At 30.4% G+C, this 27,625-nt stretch overlaps 2 protein-coding genes and 1 long non-coding RNA gene across 3 annotated transcripts; all 3 read left to right on the forward strand.

The window, feature by feature from the left end:
• Window positions 1–2,342: 2,342 nt before the first annotated feature.
• LOC112326067 (AP2/ERF and B3 domain-containing transcription factor RAV1-like) lies at window positions 2,343–2,696 on the forward strand. The gene has a single exon (XM_024593317.1). It carries the CDS (start codon window positions 2,343–2,345, stop codon window positions 2,694–2,696), a length of 354 nt encoding a protein of 117 aa, XP_024449085.1.
• Window positions 2,697–4,473: 1,777 nt separating this feature from the next.
• Window positions 4,474–14,810, forward strand: LOC127904379 (uncharacterized). The gene is made up of 3 exons (XM_052447658.1): window positions 4,474–4,759; window positions 13,900–13,981; window positions 14,737–14,810. The coding sequence occupies exons 1-3, from the start codon at window positions 4,511–4,513 to the stop codon at window positions 14,808–14,810; spliced, it is 405 nt and encodes a 134-aa protein (XP_052303618.1). The 5' UTR covers window positions 4,474–4,510.
• A 963-nt stretch (window positions 14,811–15,773) lies between these two features.
• On the forward strand, window positions 15,774–17,470 carry LOC127904335 (uncharacterized). The gene is made up of 3 exons (XR_008057376.1): window positions 15,774–16,208; window positions 16,291–16,343; window positions 17,010–17,470. It is a non-coding gene; the product is annotated as an uncharacterized LOC127904335 (long non-coding RNA).
• Window positions 17,471–27,625: the final 10,155 nt, after the last annotated feature.

A 27,625-nucleotide genomic window follows, 5' to 3' on the forward strand; every position in this document is an offset into this window, starting at 1 on the left:
TCCATTGTAACCCCAAAAGAAAAGAATAAAGCTTGGGTTATTTGAGATATCATCTCACAAATAAAGAACGAAATGATCAAGTGTCGTATCTCAAGCATTTTTATTCTTTCAAATACATTTTTATCATAACATACATATTAAACAATTTAAGACTGTGTTTATTTTTTGAAAAGTGATTTTCAAGAAATTACTTTTTAAATTTTTTTATATTTATTTTTCATTAGAAAAACACTTTTCGGTCAATAGAAAACGCTTTCCAGTCAAAGAAAAATTTGGCTTGGTTTTCAGAAAAATATTTTCCTTTTATTTTGAGCGGAAAACACTTTTCGGAAGTTGTGAAAAATTTAGAAATATCATATTATTTGCTGATTATATCAAATTTGGTCCTCAAACTTTTAATTGCTATATATATTTTGTTTTGAATATCTGTTTTTCAATTTCATCCCTTAAAATTTAATTTTTATGTTAACTTTGGTCCTCATTTTTATAATTATTATTTGCTTTTCCTTATCATTTTTTAATTGAAAATTTTAATCTCTCAAATTTGATCCTCATTCTTTTGATTGTTATTTATTTTATTTGAAATAATTTATGAAATGTTAATTATTATTATTTTAATTTCTTCATCTCTCAATTTTTTTATTTTTTAGATTTGATCTCTATTATTTTGATTATTATTTATTTTATTTGAGATAATTTATGAAATTATATTTTTTTTCAATTTCATTCTCATTCAACTTTTTAATTTGTAAGATTTGTTTCTCATTATTTTAATAAACTTGAAAAAAATAAAACATTAATAAGTTATTTTCCACGACATAACCAAACACTAGAAAGTGTTTTTCAACTTATTTTTCACTATACTACCAAATATCAAAAAATAATTTATTAATTTTAAAAAATATTTTCCAGTAAACAAACAGCTGGGCCTAAGAATATAAAAAAAATATTTTTTAAAATTAATTAATTTTAAAAACCCCACCAAGCACTTGAATTTTCAAAATAAATGTAAACATCAAAAGCTTGTTTGTTTTTATGTTTTAAGAATATTTTTAAAAACTTTGATAAACTATGCTCGCAAATCTTCTGGGACATGCATAAAAATTTGAGTGAGTAGTTCTGGCTTGTACATGAGCTTTAATTTGAAATGTTTTATATATCAATGAAAGAGGTCTGTATCTTAAAAAATACTGTATAAGTTAATAAACAATGAATTAGTTGAATAAACAGTTCAGCCAAATTAATCATATTAATTATATCTATTTGTGTATATATAGAGTATCTTTTTTTAAAAATATTTTTTTTTTGATTTACATGAGAGTTTTCATCATACATCATGAATCCATACACAATCACCAAATTTCAATATCACATTTTCTCACTAATTAATAGATTCTACATAGAAATAAGATAAATAAACGATGTTTATATTTAATGGATTTTGCAATATATAAAAAATAAAATATTGCAATACAGTATCAAAACACTACACTTCGATAATTAATATCAGGCGTATAAGAATATTGTATATAACAATATAATTACAATAGCAAATATATATATATATGTCAGCAATTATTTAAATTGAACAGCATAACCGAAGCTTAATGACTGGTTAATTAATTATTTGTATGCGATTTGTAGATAACACGTACGCTTTTATTTTTCCTTGTGCGTGTTAGGAAGCATCGAATTCTAATACAAGTCCTGTGTGCTTGTACTTGAAAGGAGTTGGTTACAAAAATAACTGTCCCAACCATTCATGTCATGAGAATATTCTACTAAGAGAAGTCTGGTGCTCGTTAGCGCTTTACTATAAGAAAACAACAGGAATATTTTTTTATATGACTTATTAATACAATTCAGCTTCATTTTGTTCAGACTAATTGCATGCTCCAAGGGATGGATTCAATTTACAGTGAGAAAACACATCTAGCTTGATATTACTATTGTGGTCTCACCACTAAACACTTTGTTGTTTTAATTCTTAATTTTCTCAAATATAATCTACGTAAAAATACTAAATGAATATTTTTTAGCTTTTAAAATTAGAAACACTTAATTAATAAACTCTTTAAAATATATATGACCACTCGCCTAATAATAAAAACAAAAACTATATGCTTAAATAAAAATGAAAAGTGTAACGCTCAGGTAGAAAAATAAAAAAACACTCGGATAATAAAAATAAAAAATCCAATGGTCTTGCTTTATCTTACCTAATTACGGATGTTCGCCATCGCCAGCATTATAAATATATGCTCATTATGCTCGACGCACACAGCACTCAAAATCTTAATCCTCTCCAACTGTTCCTTTGGTCAGTCACTCGGTCTTGATAAATGGCGAGATTCTCAAAGGGGCTGAGGAAGACTGATATTAAGAAGAGACTCTCAGTGCCGACCGGGTTTCTCAGCTCTCTTCCATCTTTTAATGCTGGTGGTCATGCTGTAGATTTTCAAGCTGTAGATGGAAGTGGCCGTGTTTGGGCCTTCAGATGCTCAATTCGGAAGAAAGGACATCCAAAACCAGTTATTTCAAAGGGCTGGCTCGCTTTTGTTGCTAGCAAGAGCCTTAAAGGTGGTGACAAGGTCCAGTTTTTAAAGGAGAAAAACGAAGCTGGCGCCAAAACACATGCTTACGAGATTCGGGCTGAGAAAGAAATCAAGATATTTGGTGCTGATATGCACCCATAATATAGCTAGCTCCGTTTCCGTGCATTAATTAGGGCTAATAAGATTCATGGCCCTTATACTCATGAATTTTGGAGAGTGATAATCTCCAGGGCAAAGCAAAGTGAATTAACAAGTAGTGGATTTTGTATTGTGATGAATAATATTTTTAGAAAAATATTTTTTTATAAAATATATATTAAAATATTTTTTTATATCAATACATTACAATTATTGAAAATACTAAAAATACATTTTCAAATAACAAAATATTTTTGAAACCAGCAAAAAAAGAAATTAACTACTATATTTCTAAACACTCACTTATAATTTAATATATATTTTTATTTACTTGGTTAACAATTTTATATCTTAACTCAAGCATTTATTAGCTTTAATTATCCGTTATAAAATAAAATTATAGTCACAATTTTTTACTTTAAAATATATAATTTTTTTATATAAATAGAAGTGATTTAGGTTAAAGAAGAAGTGTTCAAACTTTTTATTCATAAATACATAAAAAAATAAGTTGACAAAAAATAATTAATATTTATAGAAAAAAATTATTTTATCGAAAATCCAAACCAAACCTAAAATATGTTTACAAAAAATAATTATTTATGAACTGTAAAAAGGACTCGAGGCACATGTCTAGTCAAGCGAGTATACGGGTGGTTTAAATCAAAAGCCTACTTCACCCAGGTATTCTTCACAGTCCACTCTAAAAATATTAGCGCTCTATGATATCGTTTTTAACTCTTTATCTTTCTATTATATAAACTATAAAAAAATTTTATATTTTACATGGGATTGCGAATAGGTATTGGAACGAGCTTATCCATATCAATTATTTATAAAAATTGTCTTTGCTTTGAATATTAAAAATTGAATAATGTGATAAGCTCACAGTTTTGATTGACATGGTTTACGAGAATTGCATAACATACCTCAACATATATAAATTAACATAAATACCGACATGGGAAGGGGGGGGTTGGTCAGTCGCCTTTAATACAAAACTTAAAGCTTGAATCATATTAATATTAAAATATTATTATTTATATTATAATTAATATTATAAATGTTACTCTTACATATCAAGGTTACAAATAAATTTAAAATCTTACATCAAGGGTTACAAATAGATTTAAAATTCTTGACTCTAGCTGTATAAGTATATTTAAGCTTTTTTTTTATATTTTTTAAGTAAAAAAAAAAATTAATTAGCTATGTAAAGCGTGCCATGAAAGGGACCTCAAGAGTTATATGCTTCATGAGCATAATTTATTTGTTAGTGTTATCATGGTTGTTTTTTAAATAATTTTTGTGTTAAAATATATATTAATAATATTTTTTTATTTTTAAAAAATTATTTTTAATATTAGAACATCAAAATAATTTGAAAACACTAAAAATATATTAATTTAAATTAATAAAAAAATAAATTTTTTTAAATTTTTATAAGAAATGCTTTTGAAACATAGAATCAGTCAGGCTTACGGTTGAAACTGCGTTCCCACAAAATTTAAATTTTTTTTTTGTTAAAATTTAATACGGTTTGTACGTTTTGAATCGTTTTGATGTGCTGATGTCAAAAATGATTTTTAAAAAATGAAAAAACATCATTGGCATGCATTTCGGCACGAAAAGTTATTTGAAAAGCAACCGCTACCACACTGCCAAACATACCCGAATTCAGTTTGCTGGACCCATTTGAAAATTACATAACTGCCCCTGCCCCTTCAGCCTATAAATAGAGATGGCTCCTGTTCCCACAGCACAATAATCTTAGTCCCCTCCAACTGTTCCTTTGGTCACTCACTTGGTCTTGATAAATGGCGAGATTCTCAAAGGTACTCAGGAAGACTGATATTAAAAAGAGACTCTCAGTGCCGACCGGGTTTCTCAGCTCTCTTTCATCTTTTAATGGTGGTGCTCATGCTGTAGATTTTCAAGCTGTAGATGGAAGTGGCCGTGTTTGGACCTTCAGATGCTCAATTCGCAAGAAAGGACATCCAAAACCAGTTATTTCAAAGGGCTGGCTCGCTTTTGTTGCTAGCAAGAGCCTTAAAGTTGGTGACAAGGTCCAGTTTTTAAAGGAGAAAAACGAAGCAGGCGCCAAAACACATGCTTACGAGATGCGGGCTGAGAAAGAAATCAAGATATTTGGTGCTGTTTTCGGATATGCACCCATAATATAGCTCCGTTTGCTTATGGCTCCGCATGACTACCTCAGCCTAAAGACTTCTCAAACAGGGCTTTTTTTTGGTATTAGTATTTAACAAAAGAAAAAAGTTCAAACCTAGCTATGCTGTTGTTGTGCTTGTGCTTGTTCTTGTTACGTTGTCTACATGTTAATTACTGCTGTTTCTATCTTTCGGTGTTGTCAACTTTTGTTATTATCAAAGTAAAATAAATTTTCAATTTGTTCGTGTCAAACAGTGTGATTGTGAGGCATTTTACCGTGTCTCAAACAGTGATTCAAGTTCCATTTCTAATATTTTCTTTTCGCAAGAGGGCATGGTTTCGTTTGTTCGTTTTTTTTTTACTCCATTTTCAGTTCTCCCCTTTCTTTTTCTAAGCCAAGCCGACAGATGACAGAGGAGAGGATGCACCGAGCATGCAGAAGAAAAATAAGATAAGGGTGCCGCGACGGAGAAAGACTACAACGGAGGCAGCAACACCATCACAAACAACCGAGTTTCTCACAGATTAGGAGGTGGCCAATCAGTGAACAACACGTTAAATCAGCATCACCACCAGCTGAATCAGAAGTTCTTTTTTTGGATAATCAGCAGGATCAGAAGTTCTATCACCACCGGAGAGCTGGAAAGTGCAATAGATTCCCATGTCCGTCACTCCACCGTGAACTCCCAGCACCGCCGCCGCATGCGTCTGTGAACGGGGGAGGAGGAGCAAAGAGAGGGTTTACGGGGAATGATTCATCGTCGTTTTCTGGGGGGTGGGGTAGTAATAGTAATTATTGTAACAGTTGGGGGCACTTTGGGAATAAGGGTCATATTATATGGGTAAAAAGGGAATTGTAATTTTGGTGATAAGTGGCTGAGCAATATTTGCTTTCTCGGGAGCTTAGGTGATGGGTTGACTCAACTTGAAGGGCATCAAAAGTTGATTTTTTTGTGATTCTTTAGTGTTTTGTGTAATGGGTTTTTGTGGGTTTTGCATTTGGTGATTGATTTTGGAGGTTTTGATGTGAGCAGGCGATGCATTGCCTTCTGGGTCTGAAGGATGAGACTGTTAATTAGAGTTTGGGGTTTCCAGTCTGGACAGGTTTAAGTTTTACCATTTTCAGCTTGAATTTTAGCAAATATTTTCATCAGACATTGAGATTTATGACTGTGATTGAATTGTAATGTGCTGTTGATTTGAAATTTAGACATCTGGGAATGATTCGTCGATAAACCCTTCCCCTGTTAGCAGCCCTTTCTTAAACAACTCAAGTTTTCATTAGCACTTGAAGGGAAATTATTAGGCTCCTACACATTTGCGTTGACGATTCAAAGCATGATTTTTAGATTCATTTTCCTACATTTTCCACCTATAGACCATTGATTCATGCTATGGCTGCCCCACTGTGATACGGACTCCAAGTTCTTATGGCGGAGCACGAGGAGATTTACCATCAATATGATGATGGGAATGGAAACCAGAAGCCCGACCGGGGTCTTCGTGGTCCAGGATAATTAAACCATCAATAACCGTAACGTAAGCATGAGACTTTTTGGTAGTGCTAGTGAACCAGACGGCCGCGGCGATAGAATCTGAGACGGAGGACTCGTAGTATCTCTCTAGATCTGGCAAAAGCGAAAGACCCCCTAAAGTAATTCGAATGGGGGCTGACCGCTGAGCCCACTCTGGCCTCGCATGGCGGGTCCCCGTCCCGTGGTTGCGAGCTGGAGCAGCCATAGCTTATGGCTCGAGCAATAGTGGGCCGCAGCAGAGAGAACAGTCAGGATAACAAGCGCTCCGCCCCGGCAAGTGCTTGGTAGGCCAACAGCCACCAACACTAGTTAATTAACAAAAATCTAAAAGAGCTCGGAGGGTGTCTTTTACCTGGATTCAAATAGTAATTTCAGTTTTTCAGTTTCTCATTTTGCATTTTACTGCAGATTCAATCTCTCATCTTTTGCTCTCTTTTTTTTCTGTGTATGTGGCTTCTCCTCTACCGCATCCCCGCCTTCTCTTTACCTCAGATCGCGTTTTTCAATTCATCTCTTAATTTCTTTTTGTAACCAGATCAGTGGAAGAGAGAATAAGCACAAAGTTGTTGAGACAATGATGATGGCTTCTGAATCACTCAATAAAAATATTAGAGATTGGAGGGTGAATGTTAGAGTGATACCTATTGTTATTTAAAATATTTTTATTTTTAAAATATATTAAAATAATAATTTTTTTATTTTTAAAAAACTATTTTTAATATCTATATATTAATTAATTATTTTTAAAAAACATCGTCAATTCAAACTATTTCTTAATTGTTATCATCTTAACACAATTAATTCATAGCATTTACAAATGCGAATCATTTCCATTTTATAAAATCATAGAATAGTACTAAATCAAATCTCTTTAGATACAAAACTTACGGATTCGTATGGCATCATTAATTGAGGCAAGTATCTCAAATCAACACGATTAGGAGATATCAGTATATAGTTTTTGGACCGTGGAAGAATTTAACAAAAAATATTTTGATCCTTGCCATGGACAACCCCACAACGCACTACTTTGACATTTTCTAGTTCGTCTCGTTTAACAAAGCTCTGCTCCTCATCAAATCACAGTTATTAAAAATCATCAATTTATTTTTATATTTTAAAAATATTTTTATAAAAATTTAATTTTTAAAAACTATAATTTTAATAAACTGATTTTAAAAATAATTTTTAAAAACTATCGTCTCTCTCGGTTAACAATTCATTCATATTATGGTATTTCCTTTTATATTTCTACAACTCCACAATCTTTTGGAGATAAGCAACGTGAAAATTCATATAAAAAAATTAAAAAATACAAAACTTAATCACAAGATCATGTTGTAGAATTTTGCTCAGCCTCGGAATGCTATATACGAACGGAAGAAAGAGAATACGGTTAGGTTATTTATGTTAACATCCCACAAATAGAGGAAGAAATTATCACCTCCTCCTTCAAAACCAAAATAATTGACACTTAATTTGTCATATTTCAAGCCTTTGATTCAAAATCAAAACCTTAGAAATCTGATTCAATATGAACCATTTCTTTACACTCAAATTAAACGTTTTCAATCTTTGTTGCAGACTAGTTAAATCTAAAATATGCACCTTAGGATCTAAATAATTTATTGACAAACTGAGCTAGACTGTTCGATGTATGTATGCATAGATTTTGTTTTCTTTCTTGAATAGATTCATGGCCCTATATACTCATGAATTTTGGAGAGTGACAATCTAGTCAAGTGCCACCGGTCAAAGCTAAGTGAATTAACATTTAGTGGATTTTGTATTGTGGTCTATAATATTTTTAGAAAAATATTTTTTTAAAAAAATATATTAAAATATTTTTTTATATTAATATTTTAAAATTATTGAAAAACACTAAAAATATTTGTTCAGGTAACAAAACATTTTTGAAACCCATAAAAAAAATTATTATATTTATAAACACTCACTTATAAATATATGTGGTTATTTTGAATAGTAGCTTTGACTCTTGATACTTGAAAAGCATAAATAATCTGTTAAGTTTTAGTAATAAAATAATTTTTCATATATTCAATTTCAATGTTAAAAATGCATTTAAAGGAATAGTTACTCTCAAAATATTAGATTTGTTTTAATCTATTCTATTTCACATATTTCTATTGGACAAGTTTTATCTTTCCATCGTATATCTAGTTCAATTATATCTCATCCCTCACAAAATACAATATCATATGGCCCTTCCATGGAAGTAGGTCAAGCAAAACAAGCTAGTCAACAGCTTCTGTTTAATATTGCTCACAAAAAAATAAAAATATAAAACCTTAAAAATCAGGTGCTTAGATCTCTCTCGGTCCACACACATGAGCTTTTTCTTAAAATGCATATAATTTCTTTTATTAATTATTTGGGTTTAGATCTCTCTCGGTCCACACACGAGTAGTAAGAAAAATTACAATTAAAAATATATTTGTTCAATGGGAACACATTTAGTCGGTGGATGACTTTTACAAATTATCAGGGGTGTGGTTGTTTTAATGGTTGATTTTGTATTTGTTTCAGGATACAATCCTTAATAGTATAAAATACAAAATTAAAAGTATGAAATTATATTTTGACCGTTGTGTTTTTTACTTTATATATGTTTGTGGTTGATTTTGTATGGATACAACCTTCAACAATATAAAATGCAAAGTTAAAAACATAAAAATTATGTTTTTGATGTTGCGTTTTTTACTTCATGTATATTTATTTTAATTGTTAATTTTGTGTTTGTTGTGGAGTAGAATCCTCCACAGCACAAAACACAAAATTAAAAGCATGAAATTATATTTTTGTTATTGTGTTTTTTACTTGATGGATGTTTATTTTAGTGGTTGATTTTACATTTGTTGTGGGGTACAACCCTTAACAACACAAAACGCAAAATTATGTTTTTGTTGGTGTGTTATTATTTTTTAAAATCAATACATTAAAATAATTTAAAAACACTAAAATAAAATAAAATCAATTTTTTTTAAAAAAAAAACAACTTAAAAATCAATGTCAAACACACAGTAATGTTCTGAGTCCACATACAGGTGAGAAATGAATTGCATGGCTTGTGTCAATTTTCTTTGTTTTTTTTTCCACATCAACACGTCTTTCTTCTTCTTCTTATTATTATATTCTACCAACTCAAAATCGGAACTTATGTAATTCCATAGATTCCCTTTCAATGGATTCCTTTCTTATTCTAATATTAGGCCTGTTTGTTTGCTGGAAAGTAATTTTTTATTGAAAAGTGAATTTCGAGAAAGTGAATTCCGGAAAAGTGAATTATTTTCTGATATTTAATAGTGTAATAAAAAATAAGTTGAAAAACACTTTCCAGTATTTGGTTATATCATGAAAAATAAGATGGAAAATTAATGTTTTATTTTTTTCAAGTTTATTACAATAATAAGAAACAAATCTTACAAATTAAAAAGTTGAATGAGAATGAAATTAAAAAAATATATAATTTCATAAATTATCTCAAATAAAAAAAAATAATCAAAATAATAAAGATCAAATCTTAAAAATAAAAAAAATTGAAAGATGAAGAAATTAAAATAATAATAATTAACATTTCATAAATTATTTCAAATAAAATAAGTAACAATCAAAAGAATGAGGATCAAATTTGATAGGTAAAAAATTTCAATTAAAAAATAATAAGGGAAAAGCAAATAACAATTACAAAAATAACGACCAAAATTAATATAAAAATTAAATTCTAATGGATCAAATTGAAAAATAAATATTCAAAACAAAATATATATAGCAATCAAAAGTTTGAGAACCAAATTTGATATAATCAACAAATAATATAACATTTCTAAATTTTTCACAACTTCCACAAAGTGTTTTCCGCTCAAAATAAAAGAAAAACACTTTCCTGAAAAGCAAACCAAACCAAATTTTTCTTTGACTGGGAAGTGTTTTCCGTTGACTGGAAAGTGTTTTCTGTTGATCAACTTTCCTACCGGCAAAGAAACACAGGAAAGTTTGAAAAGTGATTTTTCAGAAACTAATTTTCAAGAAACAAACACAGCCTTAGTAATATTTTTTTTTTTGTTTTGCCAATTAATTAGTCAACAAGGACAATCGCATGATTCCTTTATTTTACCATTTGCAGTCTTCCTACAAGATCCTCGGTATCATCCCAGTATCTCAAGCCTATCTCAAGTTTTCAAGTCACTACAAGATTTAACAGTTTTACCGACGGAATTTTTTCGTCGGCGTAAGACACATATTCCGTCGGTAATTAATTTACCAACGAAATCACTGACGGAAATTCTCTGTCGGTGAATATTTCATCGGTAATTTTTTGTTCGTCGGTAAATCCGTTGGTAATAAAAAAATATTATTACCGACGGATTTATTGACGGAAAAGACACGCCGGTAATAATATTTCTATAATATATACTCAAAATGCTTGGAAAAAAGAATATTAAAATCAACTCAAACAAATTTGCAACAAATAAATAAAACAAAAAAATAAATTCAACTAAAAATTGATCTCATATGAAAAAGAAATGTCACAACAACATTTATACAATTATTAAGAACAAAACAATTAAAAATAAAATAAAAAACAAATATAGTGAAAATAATCATGAAAAAAGAAGAAAAAAAGAAAAATCTTACCTTAATGTAGTTGCAAGTGAAGCTAAGGAGAGAGAGAAAATTCGTAAAGCATATTAATTAAAAAAAAAACTAAGAGGATAAAAGAAGAAAGAAGAAGAAGACATACCCGAGCATGGAGGAAAAGAGAAGGAGATGAGGAGAGAAAAGAAGAGAAAGAAATAGATATTGATGTTTTTTACATATAGTGAAGAAGAAGAAGAAGAAAAAGAATATAAGAAATGAGTCTGTTTCTTGTGAAATAACGGGATTTAGGCTTTTTATTGCGACGCGTTAGCGACGGATTTACCGACGGATAATTGAATATAAATATTTTTTAATTATTCCGTCGGTAATTTCATCTGTAATATTTAATTTAAATTTTCAATTTCGTAAAAAGTTTTCAGAAACCGCCAACAATTACCGACGATTTTTCAATCCGTCGGTGATTCCGTCTGTAATATTTAAATGAAAATTTTAAATTAATTGAATTTTTTCAGAAAACCGCCAAATAACACCGACGATTTATATCTAAATGTTTTTTTAAAAAACAACGTTATAAGAATAGAAAGCTGGTCACGTTTCATCAATAAACTTTAATGGATGTGATCTGCAAATTGAAGATCAAGTATATTATATTATGAGGATAATTTTTATATGTTGGATACAACTTTGATGGGTTGGAACTTTGCTATTTTCAGTTTTTTTCTCTATTGTTTCTCTTTTTTTAAAAAAAAAAAAACCTTAACCGTTTATGGTGAAAGAATCATTGATGATGAACCCTTTCCATTTATCTTCCTATTTTCTTCCATTTATTATAAATTTTGATCTAATTTTTTAAAAAAATTCAAGCCAGCCCTCTAAGATCAATTTGACCTCTAAGCCGGGGTGATGTGTATGAGTTGCGACAGCAAAGGCAGTATCATTCAAGCTGTTGTCACCGGTACTTAATTTATAGTACCACTAGGCCCCGTTTATTTGCTGGAAGTAGTTTCCTTTTGGAAAGTAAATTCGAGGAAAATATTTTTCGATGTTTGGTACTGTAATGGAAAATAAATTGGAAAACACTTTCCAGTGTTTAGTTATGTTATGGAAAATGAGTTAGAAAATAACTTATTAATGTTTTATTTTTTTCAAGTTTATTAAAATAATGAGGAACAAATCTTACAAATTAAAAAGTTGAATAAGAATGAAATTGAAAAAAAAAATATAATTTCATAAATTATCTCAGATAAAATAAATAATAATCAAAATAATAAAGATCAAATAAAAAATAAAAAAATTGAAAGATGAGAAATTAAAATAATAATAATTAACATTTCATACATTATTATAAATAAAATAAGTAACAATCAAAAGAATGAGGACCAAATTTGATAGATAAAAAATTTCAATAAAAAAATGATAAGGAAAAAGAAAATAGCAATTATAAAAATAAGGACCAAAGTTAATATAAAAATTAAATTTTAAGAGATGAAATTAAAAAATAAATATTCAAAACAAAATATATATATCAATCAAAAGTTTGAGGATCAAATTTGATATAAACAGCAAATAATAACATTTCTAAATTTTCACAACTTCCGGAAAGTGTTTTCCGTCCAAATTTTTCAGGAAAACACTTTCCTGAAAAGCAAGCCAAATTTTCATTTGACTGGAAAGTATTTTCCGTTGACCAACTTTCCTAATGGCAAACAAACACATGAAAGTTTGGAAAGTGGTTTCCCGGAAACCACTTTCCGGAAAACAAACACAGCCAAAAGGGAAAACACTTTTCTGAAAACCAAGTCAAATTTTTCTTTGACTGGAAAGTGTTTTCCGTTGACCGGAAAGTGTTTTTCTTTGACCGGAAAGTGTTTTTCGTTGACCACCTTTCCTAATGGCAAACAAACACAGAAAAATTTAGAAAGTGATTTCTGAAAAACAAACATGGCATAAACAGATCTAGCTTGATATTACTATTGTGGTCTCACCACTAAACACTTTGTTGTTTTAATTTTCTCAAATACAATCTACGTAAAAATACTAAATGATTATTTTTTAGCTTTTAAAATTAGAAACACTTAATTAATAAACTCTTTAAAATATGAGCACTCGCCTAATAATAAAAATAAAAACTATATGCTTAAATAAAAATGAAAAGTGCAACGCTCAAGTAGAAAAAATAAAAAAAAACACTCAGATAACAAAAATAAAAATAAAAAATCCAATGGTCTTTATATTTTCTCACTTAAAAAAACGGGTTTTATATTTTATCTTTGATATGTCATGAGAGTATTCCATAACACTACCAGAATATTCTATCAGTATTACACTAAAAAATAAAATAAACACACATTTCTGTAATATATTAAATTTAAGAACTCCTCCGAGCATTTGAATTTCCAAAATATATGTAAATTAACACCCCCGTTACATTGACTTGAGTCGAAAAAACAAAAAACAAAAAAAAACCCCACCAAACACCTTGAAATTAATCCGCATCTTGCTTTATCTTACCTAATTACCATCGCCAGCATTATAAATAGATGCTGATCATTATGCTTGACGCACACAGCACTCAAAATCTTAATCCTCTCCAGCTGTTCCTTTGGTCAGTCACTCGGTCTTGATAAATGGCGAGATTCTCAAAGGTACTCAGGAAGACTGATATTAAAAAGAGACTCTCAGTGCCGACCGGGTTTCTCAGCTCTCTTCCATCTTTTAATGCTGGTGGTCATGCTGTAGATTTTCAAGCTGTAGATGGAAGTGGCCGTGTTAGGGCCTTCAGATGCTCAATTCGCAAGAAAGGACATCCAAAACACACAGCCGTTATTTCAAAGGGCTGGCTCGCTTTTGTTGCTAGCAAGAGCCTTAAAGTTGGTGACAAGGTCCAGTTTTTAAAGGAGAAAAACGAAGCTGGCGCCAAAACACATGCTTACGAGATTCGGGCTGAGAAAGAAATATTTTCCAGTATTTAACTATATCATTATCAAATAAACTATAAAACAATTTTTTAATTTTTTTAATAATATATATATTCTACACCATTTTTTTACATTCTTTAAGCATTAGCTTTAGAAAATAAATATAAACACTTTATATCAAACATAGTATGCATAAATAATCTGCTTTAACAATTTCAATTCTCAGCACCTCAGTCACACGAGTGGCTTGTGAATTTTTAAATACAGAAATGACTTGAACATGAGCTTTAATTTGGAATGTTTTATATATCAATGAAAAAGGGTTTATATCTTAAAAAATACTGTATAAGTTAACAAACAATGAATTAGTTGAATAAACAGTTCAGCCAAATTAATCATATTAATTATATCTATTTGTGTATATATATAGAGTATCTTTTTTTAAAAATATTTTTTTTTTGATTTACATGAGAGTTTTCATCATACATCATGAATCCATACACAATCACCAAATTTCAATATCACATTTTCTCACTAATTAATAGATTCTACATAGAAATAAGATAAAGAAACGATGTTTATATTTAATGGATTTTGCAATGTATCAAAAATAAAATATTGCAATACAGTACTATCAAAACGATACACTTCGATAATATCAGGCGTATAAGATTGTATATAACAATATAATTACAATATATCAAATATAATTATTTAAATTGAACAGCATAACCGACGCTTGATGGCTGATGCGATTTGTAGATAACACGTACGCTTTTATTTTTCCTAAATGATCTCTAGGTTGGATGCTTCCTAACACGCTTTTAAAGCGTGTGTCTACAAATAAAAGCGTGTTAGGAAGCATCAAACTCTGACAGAAGTCCTGTGTGCTTGTCCTTGAAAGGAGTTGGTTACAAAAAAAAAACGTTGTATAACTGTCCCAATCATTCATGTCATGAGAAAACCAACAGGAATATTCTACTAATTGAAGTCTGGGAAGGTATACCGTTAGCTCCGGTGCTCTTGTCGCTGGACCCTACCATAACGCATCAGATTTTGTCCCATTTGGTTACGAAAGAAAGTTGCTAACAAATAATAATAAAAAAAATTTGTCTTTTGTTTGTGATTGGTCTCTCTCATTTTTTTTTATATGACTTTTTAAGCTTCATTTTGTTCGAACTAATTGCATGCTCCAAGGGATGGATTCAATTTACAGTGAGAAAACACATCTAGCTTGATATTACTATTGTGGTCTCACCACTAAACACTTTGTTGTTTTAATTCTTAATTTTCTCAAATATAATCTACGTAAAAATACTAAATGAATATTTTTTAGCTTTTAAAATTAGAAACACTTAATTAATAAACTCTTTAAAATATATATGACCACTCGCCTAATAATAAAAACAAAAACTATATGCTTAAATAAAAATGAAAAGTGTAACGCTCAAGTAGAAAAATAAAAAAACACTCGGATAATAAAAATAAAAAATCCAATCACTACTAAAAACAGGGGTATTAGCATCTGAATTTAGCAACGGAATTATCCGTTGCTAAATTCAGTAACAGATTTGCAACGGATTAAACATATATTATTTTTTTAATATTAGCAACAGAATTTAGCAACGGAAAATCCGTTGCTAAAGACAACGTAAAGTTTGCAACGGATAATCCGTTGCTAATTGAAAAAATAATTATTTAAATTTTAATATAAAACTAAAATGATACAAACCGTTGATTACTTTTGATAAAAAAAAATCTCAACCGTCTAATATTTTTACACCTACAGGACACCTCCCCCCCTAGAAACATAAAAGAACAACAAAAATTAATTACCTTCCCATCTTCTTCGTCCCCAAAACCAGCAGCTGAACCCCCCCTCCCCCCTAGAAACGTAAAAGAACAACAAAAATTAATTACCTTCCCATCTTCTTCGTCCCCAAAACCAGCAGCTGAAAATTAATTACCTTCCCATCTTCTTCGTCCCTAATAACACACTTAGCTGTAGAAAAATCACCCTCTCTTCATCGATTTGATTTTCATTTGTCCCAAACTTTTCATCTTCTTCTCATTCATCTTCAACATCACTAATTTTTTTTCTTCATCTTCTTCTCCTTCATCTTAACAGTTTCAATCTTTATCTGTAAACCACCAAAATCACAGACCCATGGCACCATCGAACCAGACCCAGCATAATCACCAACGAACATCCTGATTTACCCCTTCTCTCTGTAAATGGGGTGGGTTTTGCAGTATTTTCTTCATTAATTCAGGTAATTAATTTAGGATTTATATTTCTCTCTGTTGAAATCTAACTTACCCTAAAACGTTTTAATCTAAATTTTCCAATCTCAGGTGTTATTCTGTCTTGTAGATTCATCTCGTTCACCTATAACTCAAGAACACAGGTACTAATTTTTTTTTATCGATACTTTGAATAATGGTTTTATGCTATTAATTCGATAATATAAGGGTTATGAAATGTTTTTACCATGATCTATAACATAATTATGCATGTTTAATTGAAAATTTATGAAAACCCCCAATTTAATTTTTAGGGTTACGGTTCACAAATTGAGTGATTTTAGGCAATTGGAAAAATGTTGGCAATTCATGTGTCTGGAAGAGAGTGATTGATGGAAATTATGCATCAGTTCAATTTCTTCACTTTCACAGAGGTGTTTCATGATGTTATAACTTGCTATCGTTCTGGTTCAACTTTTTAACTTGTGGTGCTCTACTTTTATAAATTTTAAGTGTTACAGGAGTGTATGGATGCTGTTGAAATCTAGATAGACTAGCAACTGGTTAACCTGTGATGCTCTGTTTCTGTAGCAGTCCAAGTTTTTCTTTTTTTCTTGCTGTGAATATTTGATTGAGCATGCACTACACTGTTTGTTGCGCTACGTGTGGTAATTATCATATCAACATCATACACAGTGCTATCAGTTATTTATTCTACCTGTGGTTACTGTTATAAATTTTGATTTTATACCAACATCATATGCAGTGCTAACAGAAAATATTATTAATTGCACCTGTGGTAACTGTTATTGATTTTGATATATGTTTAGGATTTGACGACCCAAGGAGTAAAGAGGTTGTGTGACTATGCCTCCAGTTTGGAAAACAACTTACTTGAAGAGAATATCCAGGCATGTCATCATCTTTTTGTTTCCTTTTGGCCTTTTCAATACTCTGTTACTGAACTTTACCGTTCACCATGGTCCACAAATTCTGCAGACTTCAGCATCCAGTTCACGGCTAACATTCTCATCAAAGGTAATATTTTTCTTCTGCATTAGGGCACGTGTCTGATAAAACATTGTAAACAAAGTAGTTGTTTTTGTTATTGGAGACACCATATCTATATTTCTAAACTAGATATTGTCTATTTTACCGTCTTGGTTAGTGGGGAGATCTATTTAAGATTGGAATTTAATTATTTTTACTGGACATGCCCAGGCTGAAGCATTCTGTTATCCCAAACCAGGGGCCACATGCTTAAAATAGCTTTGCTTAAGTGCTTGCATATGTTCCAAATATGGTTTCTGTGTGCTTGTACTTGAAAGGAGTTGGTTACAAAAATAACTGTCCCAACCATTCATGTCATGAGAATATTCTACTAAGAGAAGTCTGGTGCTAGTTAGCGCTTTACTATAAGAAAACAACAGGAATATTCTACTGATGCTCGTTAGCGCTTTACTATAAGAAAACAACAGGAATATTTTTTTATATGACTTATTAATACAATTCAGCTTCATTTTGTTCAGACTAATTGCATGCTCCAAGGGATGGATTCAATTTACAGTGAGAAAACACATCTAGCTTGATAATACTATTGTGGTCTCACCACTAAACACTTTGTTGTTTTAATTCTTAATTTTCTCAAATATAATCTACGTAAAAATACTAAATGAATATTTTTTAGCTTTTAAAATTAGAAACACTTAATTAATAAACTCTTTAAAATATATATGACCACTCGCCTAATAATAAAAACAAAAACTATATGCTTAAATAAAAATGAAAAGTGTAACGCTCAAGTAGAAAAATAAAAAAACACTCGGATAATAAAAATAAAAAATCCAATGGTCTTGCTTTATCTTACCTAATTACGGATGTTCGCCATCGCCAGCATTATAAATATATGCTCATTATGCTCGACGCACACAGCACTCAAAATCTTAATCCTCTCCAACTGTTCCTTTGGTCAGTCACTCGGTCTTGATAAATGGCGAGATTCTCAAAGGGGCTGAGGAAGACTGATATTAAGAAGAGACTCTCAGTGCCGACCGGGTTTCTCAGCTCTCTTCCATCTTTTAATGCTGGTGGTCATGCTGTAGATTTTCAAGCTGTAGATGGAAGTGGCCGTGTTTGGGCCTTCAGATGCTCAATTCGGAAGAAAGGACATCCAAAACCAGTTATTTCAAAGGGCTGGCTCGCTTTTGTTGCTAGCAAGAGCCTTAAAGGTGGTGACAAGGTCCAGTTTTTAAAGGAGAAAAACGAAGCAGGCGCCAAAACACATGCTTACGAGATTCGAGCTGGGAAAGAAATCAAGATATTTGGTGATGTTCTCGGATATGCACCCATAACATACAGAGGTCCTAACAATGACAAACACCGTCTTATATTAAACTTCAGGGGTCCTAACAATGACAAACACCGTCTTACATTAACTTAAAGACGACACCATAAAGAATCTCCTGACCCACCCATGATTGAATGACTGAGCTCTGCCGTGGAGGAACTCGGCATGCCGTGGAAGAACAAGTGGACCCCGGGAAAATCTAGCCGCCCCTGTTTGGAGTGGACCCCCGAACCAGGAAAGTCTCGCCTCCTCGTTTCGGCGTTGGTAGGGTTTTGACGTGGCCGACAAATCACGTACTTTCCTTTTTGTTCCTTTCGTTTTTTTTTTTTTCCAGAGAAAATGCGTTCTGACTTTTTTTATGAAGCCCAAGAGTCAAGAACCAAGGGAAGTTTTATTAATAAATAACTTGCAGGAGACTGCGCAGCAAATCAGTTATAAAAATAAAAAGAGCTAGAGTTGCACCACAAATAGTAGCAAAAATTACAATTAAAATTATATTTGTTCACTGGAGATTTTCTCCGTAACCTGTGACAAAAATATTAAACAGTGGGGGGTTTTATCAAAACCACTAGTAAAAATTAAAACAAATTAAAACACATTTCTATAGAAGGATGAATAAAAAAAAAGAAAAAAAACACACGATGAAATACTATTATAATTTATAATAATTTTTTTAAATATTGAAAATTTAAAAATTTATAAATAAAAAAACACAGCTTGAAAATTTATTTTTAACATTAATATATTAAAACAATTTAAAAATATAAAAAAATTAATTTTAAATATTGTTTTTTAAAATTTCAGCTATCTTCTTGGACTGCACTAGCAAACGGGGCTAAATCTACGAACCCCACCAAGCACTTGAATTTTCAAAATATATGTAAACACCGTGACAGTGACCTTTCAATTGGTCTTGAAAAATGACGAGATTATCAAAGGTATTTAGAAGAATAATATTAAAAATATTTTTTTTTATTTTTGTGTTTTACATGTATTTAAAAAATATAATTGTTTTTATAAAAATGGTAAGTATACACGAGGGGCACAGCACACAAAATCTGAGTCCTCTCCAAGTGTTTCTTTTGTTCAATTGGTCTTTGATAATTAATGGCGAGATTATCAAAGGTACTTAGGAAGATTGATATTAAAAGGAGACTCTTGACATTATTGGCTCGAACTCCATTAATATTAATAAATTAAAATCATTAAAAAACATTAAAAATATCTTTTCAAATAACAAAATATTTAAAAAAAACATATTAAAAAAAACTACTGTATTTCTAAATACTCACTTATAAATCTACGTGGTTATTTTGAATAGTAACTTTGACTCTTAACCATAGTTAATTTTCAGACCCGGCCAAGTGGCTGGCCCAGTCCAAGACCCGGATTCCGGGTTTTGATCGGGTCGCCCAGGTCAATTTGTTTTTAAAATCAAAACGACGTCGTTTTAGTAAAAAAACAAAAGTCAACGGATTGCAAACGAGTTTTTGACCGGGTCTTACCGGGTCACGCCGGGTTTTTCCTTTCCCTATTTTTTCTTCAACCCGACCCAATTCTAGCCTCGGGTTGGCCGGGTCTAGGGACGACCCGCCGGCCCGGACCGGATTTCAAAACTATGCTCTTAACCTTGAAAAACATAATTAATTTGTCAAGTTTTTGTGATGAAATAATTTTTCATAGATTAAATTTCAATGAGAAAAATGCATTTAAAGGGATAGTTACTCTTAAAATATTATATTTTTTTTAAATCTATTTTATCTCACATATTTCTATCCGACAAGTTTTATCTTTTCATTGTATATCTAGTTGAGCCTGTTTAGGAATGTGATTGTGGTTATGTTTTGAAAATGTTTTTTACTCTGAAATATATTAAAATAATATTTTTTTATTTTAAAAAAATTATTTTTAACATCAACGCATCAAAATAATCTAAAAATATTAATTTAAAACAAAAAATAAAAAAATTTAATTTTTTTCAAACACATTTTAAAATACAATATTGTGGCGCTTCCATGGAAGCAGGTCAAGCAAAACATAGCTTCTGTTTAATATTGCTCACAAAAACATAAAAATAGAAAACCTTAAAAAACATTATTCCATGTCGTGACTACATGATGGATGTGAGATCATGGATGACGATTGCACCTGTCCACAGAAACATAAAACTCGATGGAAAGGTAATGATTTATTCATGTTGTGATATTTCCTTTTATATCAGCACAATAACACAATCTTTTGAAGAAAAGCAGCATGAGACTTCATAGGGAAAAAAATGAAGAAACACAAAACTTTAAATTTTTTTAAGATAATATTTTTTTAAAAAATTATTTTTAATATCAATATATTAAAGTAATATAAATAATTTTTAAAAAATATTAATTTAAAATTTAAGATTTTTCCAATAAAATGATTGCACATACCCAATCGTTCATGACCCTGTCCTAAGGACTTTATGCATCCCGATCGAGCAAACAAGTGGCCGTCTTAAGTGCTACCAGAATATTCCATAAACCAACGGAATATTCTGTCAATGTTATTGAAGAAATTTAAAAGCTTCACCAAGCAATTGAATTTCCAAAATAGTTGCAAACACCGCCGTTACGATGACCTTAATCGAAATAAGAAAAAGAAAACTACCCATCCAAATAACCTTGCATCTAAGCCGCACCATTATAAATAAGAAGCTAAAGTATACACGAGGCACACGGCACACAAAATCACAGTCCTCTCTAAGTGCTCCTTTGGTCACTTGGTCTTGATAAATGGCGAGATTCTCAAAGGTGCTTAGGAAGACTGATATTAAAAAGAGACTCTCAGTGCCGACCGGGTTTCTCAGCTCTCTTCCATCTTTTAATGCTGGTGGTCATGCTGTAGATTTTCAAACTGTAGATGGAAGTGGCCGTGTTTGGACCTTCAGATGCTCAATTCGCATGAAAGGACATCCAAAACCAGTTATTTCAAAGGGTTGGCTCGCTTTTGTTGCTAGCAAGAACCTTAAAGTTGGTGACAAGGTACACTTTTTAAAGAAGAAAAACGACGCTGGCGCCAAAACACATGCTTACGAGATTCGGGCTGAGAAAGAAATCAAGATATTTGGTGCTGTTTTCGGATATGCACCCATAATATAGCTCCGTCTGCTTATGGCTCGGAATGACTACCTCAGCCTAAAGACTTCTCAAACAGGGCTTGTTTTTTGTATTAGTATTTAACCAAAAAAAAAAAGCTCAAACCTAGCCATGATGTTGTTCTGAGTCTTCTTGTTACGTTGTCTACATGTTACTGCTGCTTCTATATTTCGGTGTTGTCAACTTGTGCTATTATCGAAGTAAAATAAATTCTCAATTTGTTCGTGTCAAACAGTGTGACTGTGAGGCATTTTACTGTGTCTCAAACAGTGATTCAAGTTCCATTTCTAACATTTTCTTTTCGCGAGAGGGCATGATTTCTTTTGTTCGTTTTTTATAACTCCATGTTCAGTTCTCCCCTTCCTTTTTCTAAGCCAAGCCGACAGATGACAGAGGAGAGGATGCACCGAGCAGGCAGAAGAAAAATGAGAGAGGGGTGCCGCAACGGAGAAAGACTACAACGGAGGCAACAGCTAGCACCATCACCAACAAGCGAGTTTCTCACCGATTAGGAGGTGGCCAATCAGTGAACGACATGTTAAATCAGCATCACTACCAGCAGAATCCGAAGGTCTGTCACCACTGGAGAGCTGGAAAGTGCAATACATTCCCATGTCCGTCTGTCGTCCACCGTGAACTTCCAGCATCGCCGCCTCATGCGTCTGTGAACGGGGGCGGAGGAGGAACGAAGAGAGGGTTTAGCGGGAATGATTCGTCGTCGTTCTCTTGGAGGAGGGAGTAGTATTTTAGCTAATATTTTCAGTAGACATTGAAATTTATGACTGTGATTGAATTATAATGTGCTGTTGATTTGAGCACTGGTGTTTCAAATTGATGTCTCTAATGTTTGTGTTGGATCAATTATCCAATTTAACTAAGCCCAATAACGTTTTCAATCTTTGTTGTAGACTAGTTAAATCTAAAATATGCACCTTAGGATCTAAATAATTTATTGACAAACTGAGCTAGACTGTTCAATGTATGTATATATAGATTTTGCTTTCTTTCATGAATAGATTCATGGCCCCTTATACTCGTGGATTTTGGAGAGTGACAATCCAGTCAAGTGGCCCCGGTCAAAACTAAGTGAATTAACATTTAGTGGATTTGTATTTTCGTGAGTAATATTTTTTTAAAAATAATATATTAAAAAAATATAATTTTTTTATATTAATACATTAAAATCATTGAAAAACACTAAAAATATCTTTTCAAGTAACAAAATATTTTTGAAACCCATAAAAAAAAAACTATTGAATTCTAAACACTCACTTATAAATCTACAAGGTTATTTTGAATAGTAACTTTGACTCTTAACCTTGAAAAGCATAAATAATTTGTTAAGTTTTTCTAATAAAATAATTTTTCATAAATTAAATTTCAATGAAAAAAAATTGCATTTAAAGGGATAGTTACTCTCAAAATATTAGATTTTTTTAAATCTATTATACCTCACATATTTCTATTGGACAAGTTGTATCTTTTCATTAATATTAGTGGCTGTTAGGGTTAGTAGCTATTGGGGAATGTGGTTGCGGTTGCTTTTAAAAGTGTTTTACACTTAGAAATGTATTAAAAATAATATTTTTTTTATTTTTTTAAAATTATTTTTGACATGAGCGTATCAAAATGATCTAAAAACATAAAAAAAAATTAATTTAAAAAAAATTAAAAACATTTAAATCTTTTCAAAAATATTTTTAAAAAACAAGAATATCTCATTTCTCACAAAATACAATATTGTACGGCCCTTCCATGGAAGTAGGTCAAGCAACAACAAGCTGGTCAATAGCCTCTGTTTAATTTTGCTCACAAAAAAATAAAAATAAAAATAAAAAACTTTTAAAAATTTATTCCATGTCGTCACAACATGATGGATGTGAGATCATGGATGACGATCGCTCTCTACGCACATGCATGTATTGTCCCCTTCTTTATCTCCTTATAAATAGGTAAAAATTATAGCTAGCATTCATGATAATTATAAAAATAATATCGATATCTATCGAGACTTCTTTTACAATAAGATTCCAAAAGATTTAATGAACACCACTTGATAATATCGCTAAAACAATTGTTATTAATAATTGTTCATATAAACAATAAATTAACAATTTTATATTGTAACTCAATTATCGGCTATAAAATAAAATTACAGTAATAATTTTTTACTTTAAAATATATAATTTTTTTTTTTGTATAAATAGAAGTGATTTAGGTCAAAGAAGAAGTTGTTCAAACTTTTTATTCATAAATACATGAAAAAAAAGTTGACAAAAAATAATTATTTATATAAAAAAAATTATTTTACAGAAAATCCAAACCAAACCTAAAATATGTTGATAAAAAATAATTATTTATAAACCGTAAAAAGAACTCGAGACACATGTCTAGTTGAGCAAGTGCGCGTGTGGCTTAAATCAAAAGCCAACTTCACCCAGTTCCTCTCAACTCTAGAAACTTTAGTGCTTTACGAGATTATTATTAACTTTTTATCTTTTTATTATATAAACTATATATATATTTTTTAATATTTTACATGGGATTGCGTATAGGGTATTGGAGTGAACTTATCCATATCAATCATGTACATGAGTCGAGGTTACTAGGCATCTCAGCCCAGTGAAAGATAATAATACGAGGCTAAAATCTTTTAACCAAGCTCAATAAGATCCTAAAGTTAATGACCATGTAAACCTTCAGTGACCCTGAAATTTATAGTACTCGAACTGGTGATTTATAGAAAACAAACTCAGAACCTGACTAGTTAATTAAACTACATCCCTTATAATTGAAACACGAAAGATTATTATTTGCTCACGAGGTGGGATAATGGTAGTGAGCTAGGGTTCAAGTTTCCAATCGCTCAGCCTCGTAACGCTACGTATGTTGTAAACCCAAAAGAAAGGAATAAAGCTTGGGTTATTTGAGATATCATCTCACAAATAAAGAACGAAATGATCACGTGTCGTATCTCAAGCCTTTGATTCAGAGTCAATTCCATACAACCATGTCTGGACACTCAAACATGTTTTTTTTATTTCGTGCCGTGTGCCCGACTTAAGCCGCTACCCATGTGTTTTCGGACAACGACCGTCGACTCAAGTGGCCAGCACAAAGCGAAATGAATTAACAATATGAGAAATCTCCTTCCGGATCCCCTTGATACTCTTATTGAAACAAAATCATATGACAGATTATTTTATTACCAACAACTTGAAAAATGGAATCATCGTTTTAAAATGAAGTGATGTTTCACTCCATTTTGTTAATTCATTTCAACTGCGATGGGCACCTGACTTAGATTATCATATATTATATATTATATATAGCCCATGAATGCATCAATTTGTTTATTTATTTGGATAAGCAAATTTGAAAGAGTTTAACAATTATTTGTAGTAAAAAATAAATAATTATAAAGTGAATTATTTTATATTTGATAGTATAATAAAAAATAAGTTGGAAAATATTTTCTAGTATTTGACATACTTATTAAAAAATAATTTATTAATATTTAAATTTTTTCTTCAAAATATTAAAAAATAAATATAAATAATTTATATTAAATATAGTCATGCATAAATAGTTATTTCAATTCTCAGTACCTCACTCACAGGAGTGGCTTGAGAATCTTTGAATACAGAAGTACCTTGCTCACAGGAGTGGCTTGAGAATCTTTAAATACAGAAATGATAAAAGAAAAGGTTTCACAAAATTCTTCAAAGTTTGTCTTCACTTCAGCTGTCCTAACAATGACAAACATCGTCTTATATTAAACTTAAAGACGACACAGTAAAGAATCTCCTGACCCATCCATGATTGAATGACTGAGCTATGCCGTGGAAGAACAAGTGGACCCCGGGAAAATCTCGCCGCCCCTGTTTGGAGTGGACCCCCGAACTAGCCTCCCCCGTATAGGCGTTGGTAGGCTTTTGACGTGGCCGACATATCACGTACTTTCCTTATTGTTTATTTTTTTTTTCCAGAGAAAATGCGTTCTGACTTCTTATAAAACCCAAGAGCCAAGTGAAGTATTACTAATAGATAACTTCCAAGAGCCAAGAGCCAATATCACTAGTTTAATTAGTTAGGTTTTTAATTTTTTTAAAGATAATATATTTATGTTCTTTTAAGTTTATTAAAGATTTATATAATTATTAATTTTAAAACTTGTAAAATTAATTAAAAAATATATAAACTCACTCGTACATTTATATTAATAAAAAAAGTTTTTCAGAGATTGAGCAGCAAATCAGTTATAAAAATAAAAAGAGCTAGAGTTGCACAACAAATAGTAATACAATTAAAATTATATTCGTTCACTGGAGATTTTCTCGATGCTGAGAATAAACCTGTGATAAAAATATTAAACAGTGGGAGTTGTATCAAAACCACTAGTAAAAATTAAAACAAAAACACACTTCTATCTAAGGATGAATAAAAAAAAGAAAAAAAACACTATAAAACACTATTATAATTTATAATAACTTTTCTTTTGATGAAAAGTTAAAAAGTCATGCACATTATTTTTTAAACTTGTATTCGAATTGTAATTTAATAATATAATATACTAAGAAGTTGTTTACGTGGAGATAATAATTGTTTTTTAAAATATTTTTTTAAGTATATTAAATAATATATTTTTATTTTTAAAATTTTATTTTTAATATTAATACATTAAAAAAATTTAAAAATATATAAAAATTAATTTAAAATATATTTTTTTAATTTCAGCTATCTTCTTGGACTACATTAGCAAACGGGGCTATAACTAAGAACCCCACCAAGCACTTGAATTTCCAAATATATTTAAACACCGTGACAGTGTTCCTTTGGTCACTCAATTGGTCTTGAAAAATCTCAGTCCTCTCTAAGTGTTCCTTTATGGCGAGATTCTCAAAGGTTCTTAGGAAGACTGATATTAATAAGAGACTCTTAGTGCGGACATTGTTGGCTTGAACTCAATTAATAGCCGACGACGCACTACTGTTCATTTATATATTCTCGGTTGCAATGGCGTGTAGATATGGTTAACCTGATTTTTATCTGTTTATCAAGTTATATTTTACGTATTATTAATGGATACACCAGCATAAATAAGTGATGATCACATTTTATTAGTAATTCTATATGTAATATTTATTTGTTACATGAAACAATTTTATCAGTGAATATCGAGAGAAATATCGACATTATTTTTCATTGGTACCATTCATGATAATTACAAAAATAATAGTGACTTCTTTTCCAATTAGATTTAATGAACAAAACATATTAGTTTATTTGCTATGTTAATGTTGTAATATAATAAGGACTAAAAATATATATTAGTTTGGTGAAATTAATGTTTTCAAAACTTTGATATATGTTGCCAACGTGGCAACAAGGAGTGTATAATAGATCGTCATAATCTGTTTTTTTACTAAGGCTCTGTTTATTTGCAGGAAAATAGTTTTTTTGAAAAGTATTTTCTTGAAAAGTGAATTCCGAGAAAGTAAATTATTTTCTGATGTTTGGTAGTGTCATGGAAAGTAAGTTGGAAAACACTTTCAAGTGTTTGGTTATGTTATGAAAAATGAACTGGAAAATAGCTTATTAATATTTTTTTTTCATGTTTATTAAAATAATAAAGAACAAATCTTACAAATTAAAAAGTTGAATGAGAATGGAATTAAAAAAAATCTAATTTAATAAATTATCTCAAATAAAATAAATAATAATCAAAATAATAGAAATCAAATCTAATAGATAAAAAAATTGAAAGATGATGAAATTAAAATAATAATAATAATTACAATTTTATAAATTATTTTAAATAAAATAAGTAACAATCAAAAGAATGAGGACCAAATTTGATAAATAAAAAATTTCAATTTAAAAAATAATAAGAGAAAAGTAAATAACAATCATAAAAATAAGGACCAAAGTTAATATAAAAATCAAATTAAATCAAATTTTAAGGGGTAAA

Source organism: Populus trichocarpa, chromosome 15 (genome assembly GCF_000002775.5).
Source record: "Populus trichocarpa isolate Nisqually-1 chromosome 15, P.trichocarpa_v4.1, whole genome shotgun sequence".
NCBI classification, from domain to species: domain Eukaryota; kingdom Viridiplantae; phylum Streptophyta; class Magnoliopsida; order Malpighiales; family Salicaceae; genus Populus; species Populus trichocarpa.

Bases quoted from the DNA above. Each gene is read 5' to 3' on its own strand.
- LOC112326067 (XM_024593317.1), top strand. From the start codon at position 2,343: ATGGCGAGATTCTCAAAGGGGCTGAGGAAGACTGATATTAAGAAGAGA.
- LOC127904379 (XM_052447658.1), top strand. From the start codon at position 4,511: ATGGCGAGATTCTCAAAGGTACTCAGGAAGACTGATATTAAAAAGAGA. The intron at 4,760-13,899 runs GTCCAGTTTTTA...GTTGGTGACAAG, and splicing joins GCCTTAAAGTTGGTGACAAG to GTCCAGTTTTTAAAGGAGAA. The intron at 13,982-14,736 runs GTATTTAACTAT...AATGATCTCTAG, and splicing joins TGAGAAAGAAATATTTTCCA to GTTGGATGCTTCCTAACACG.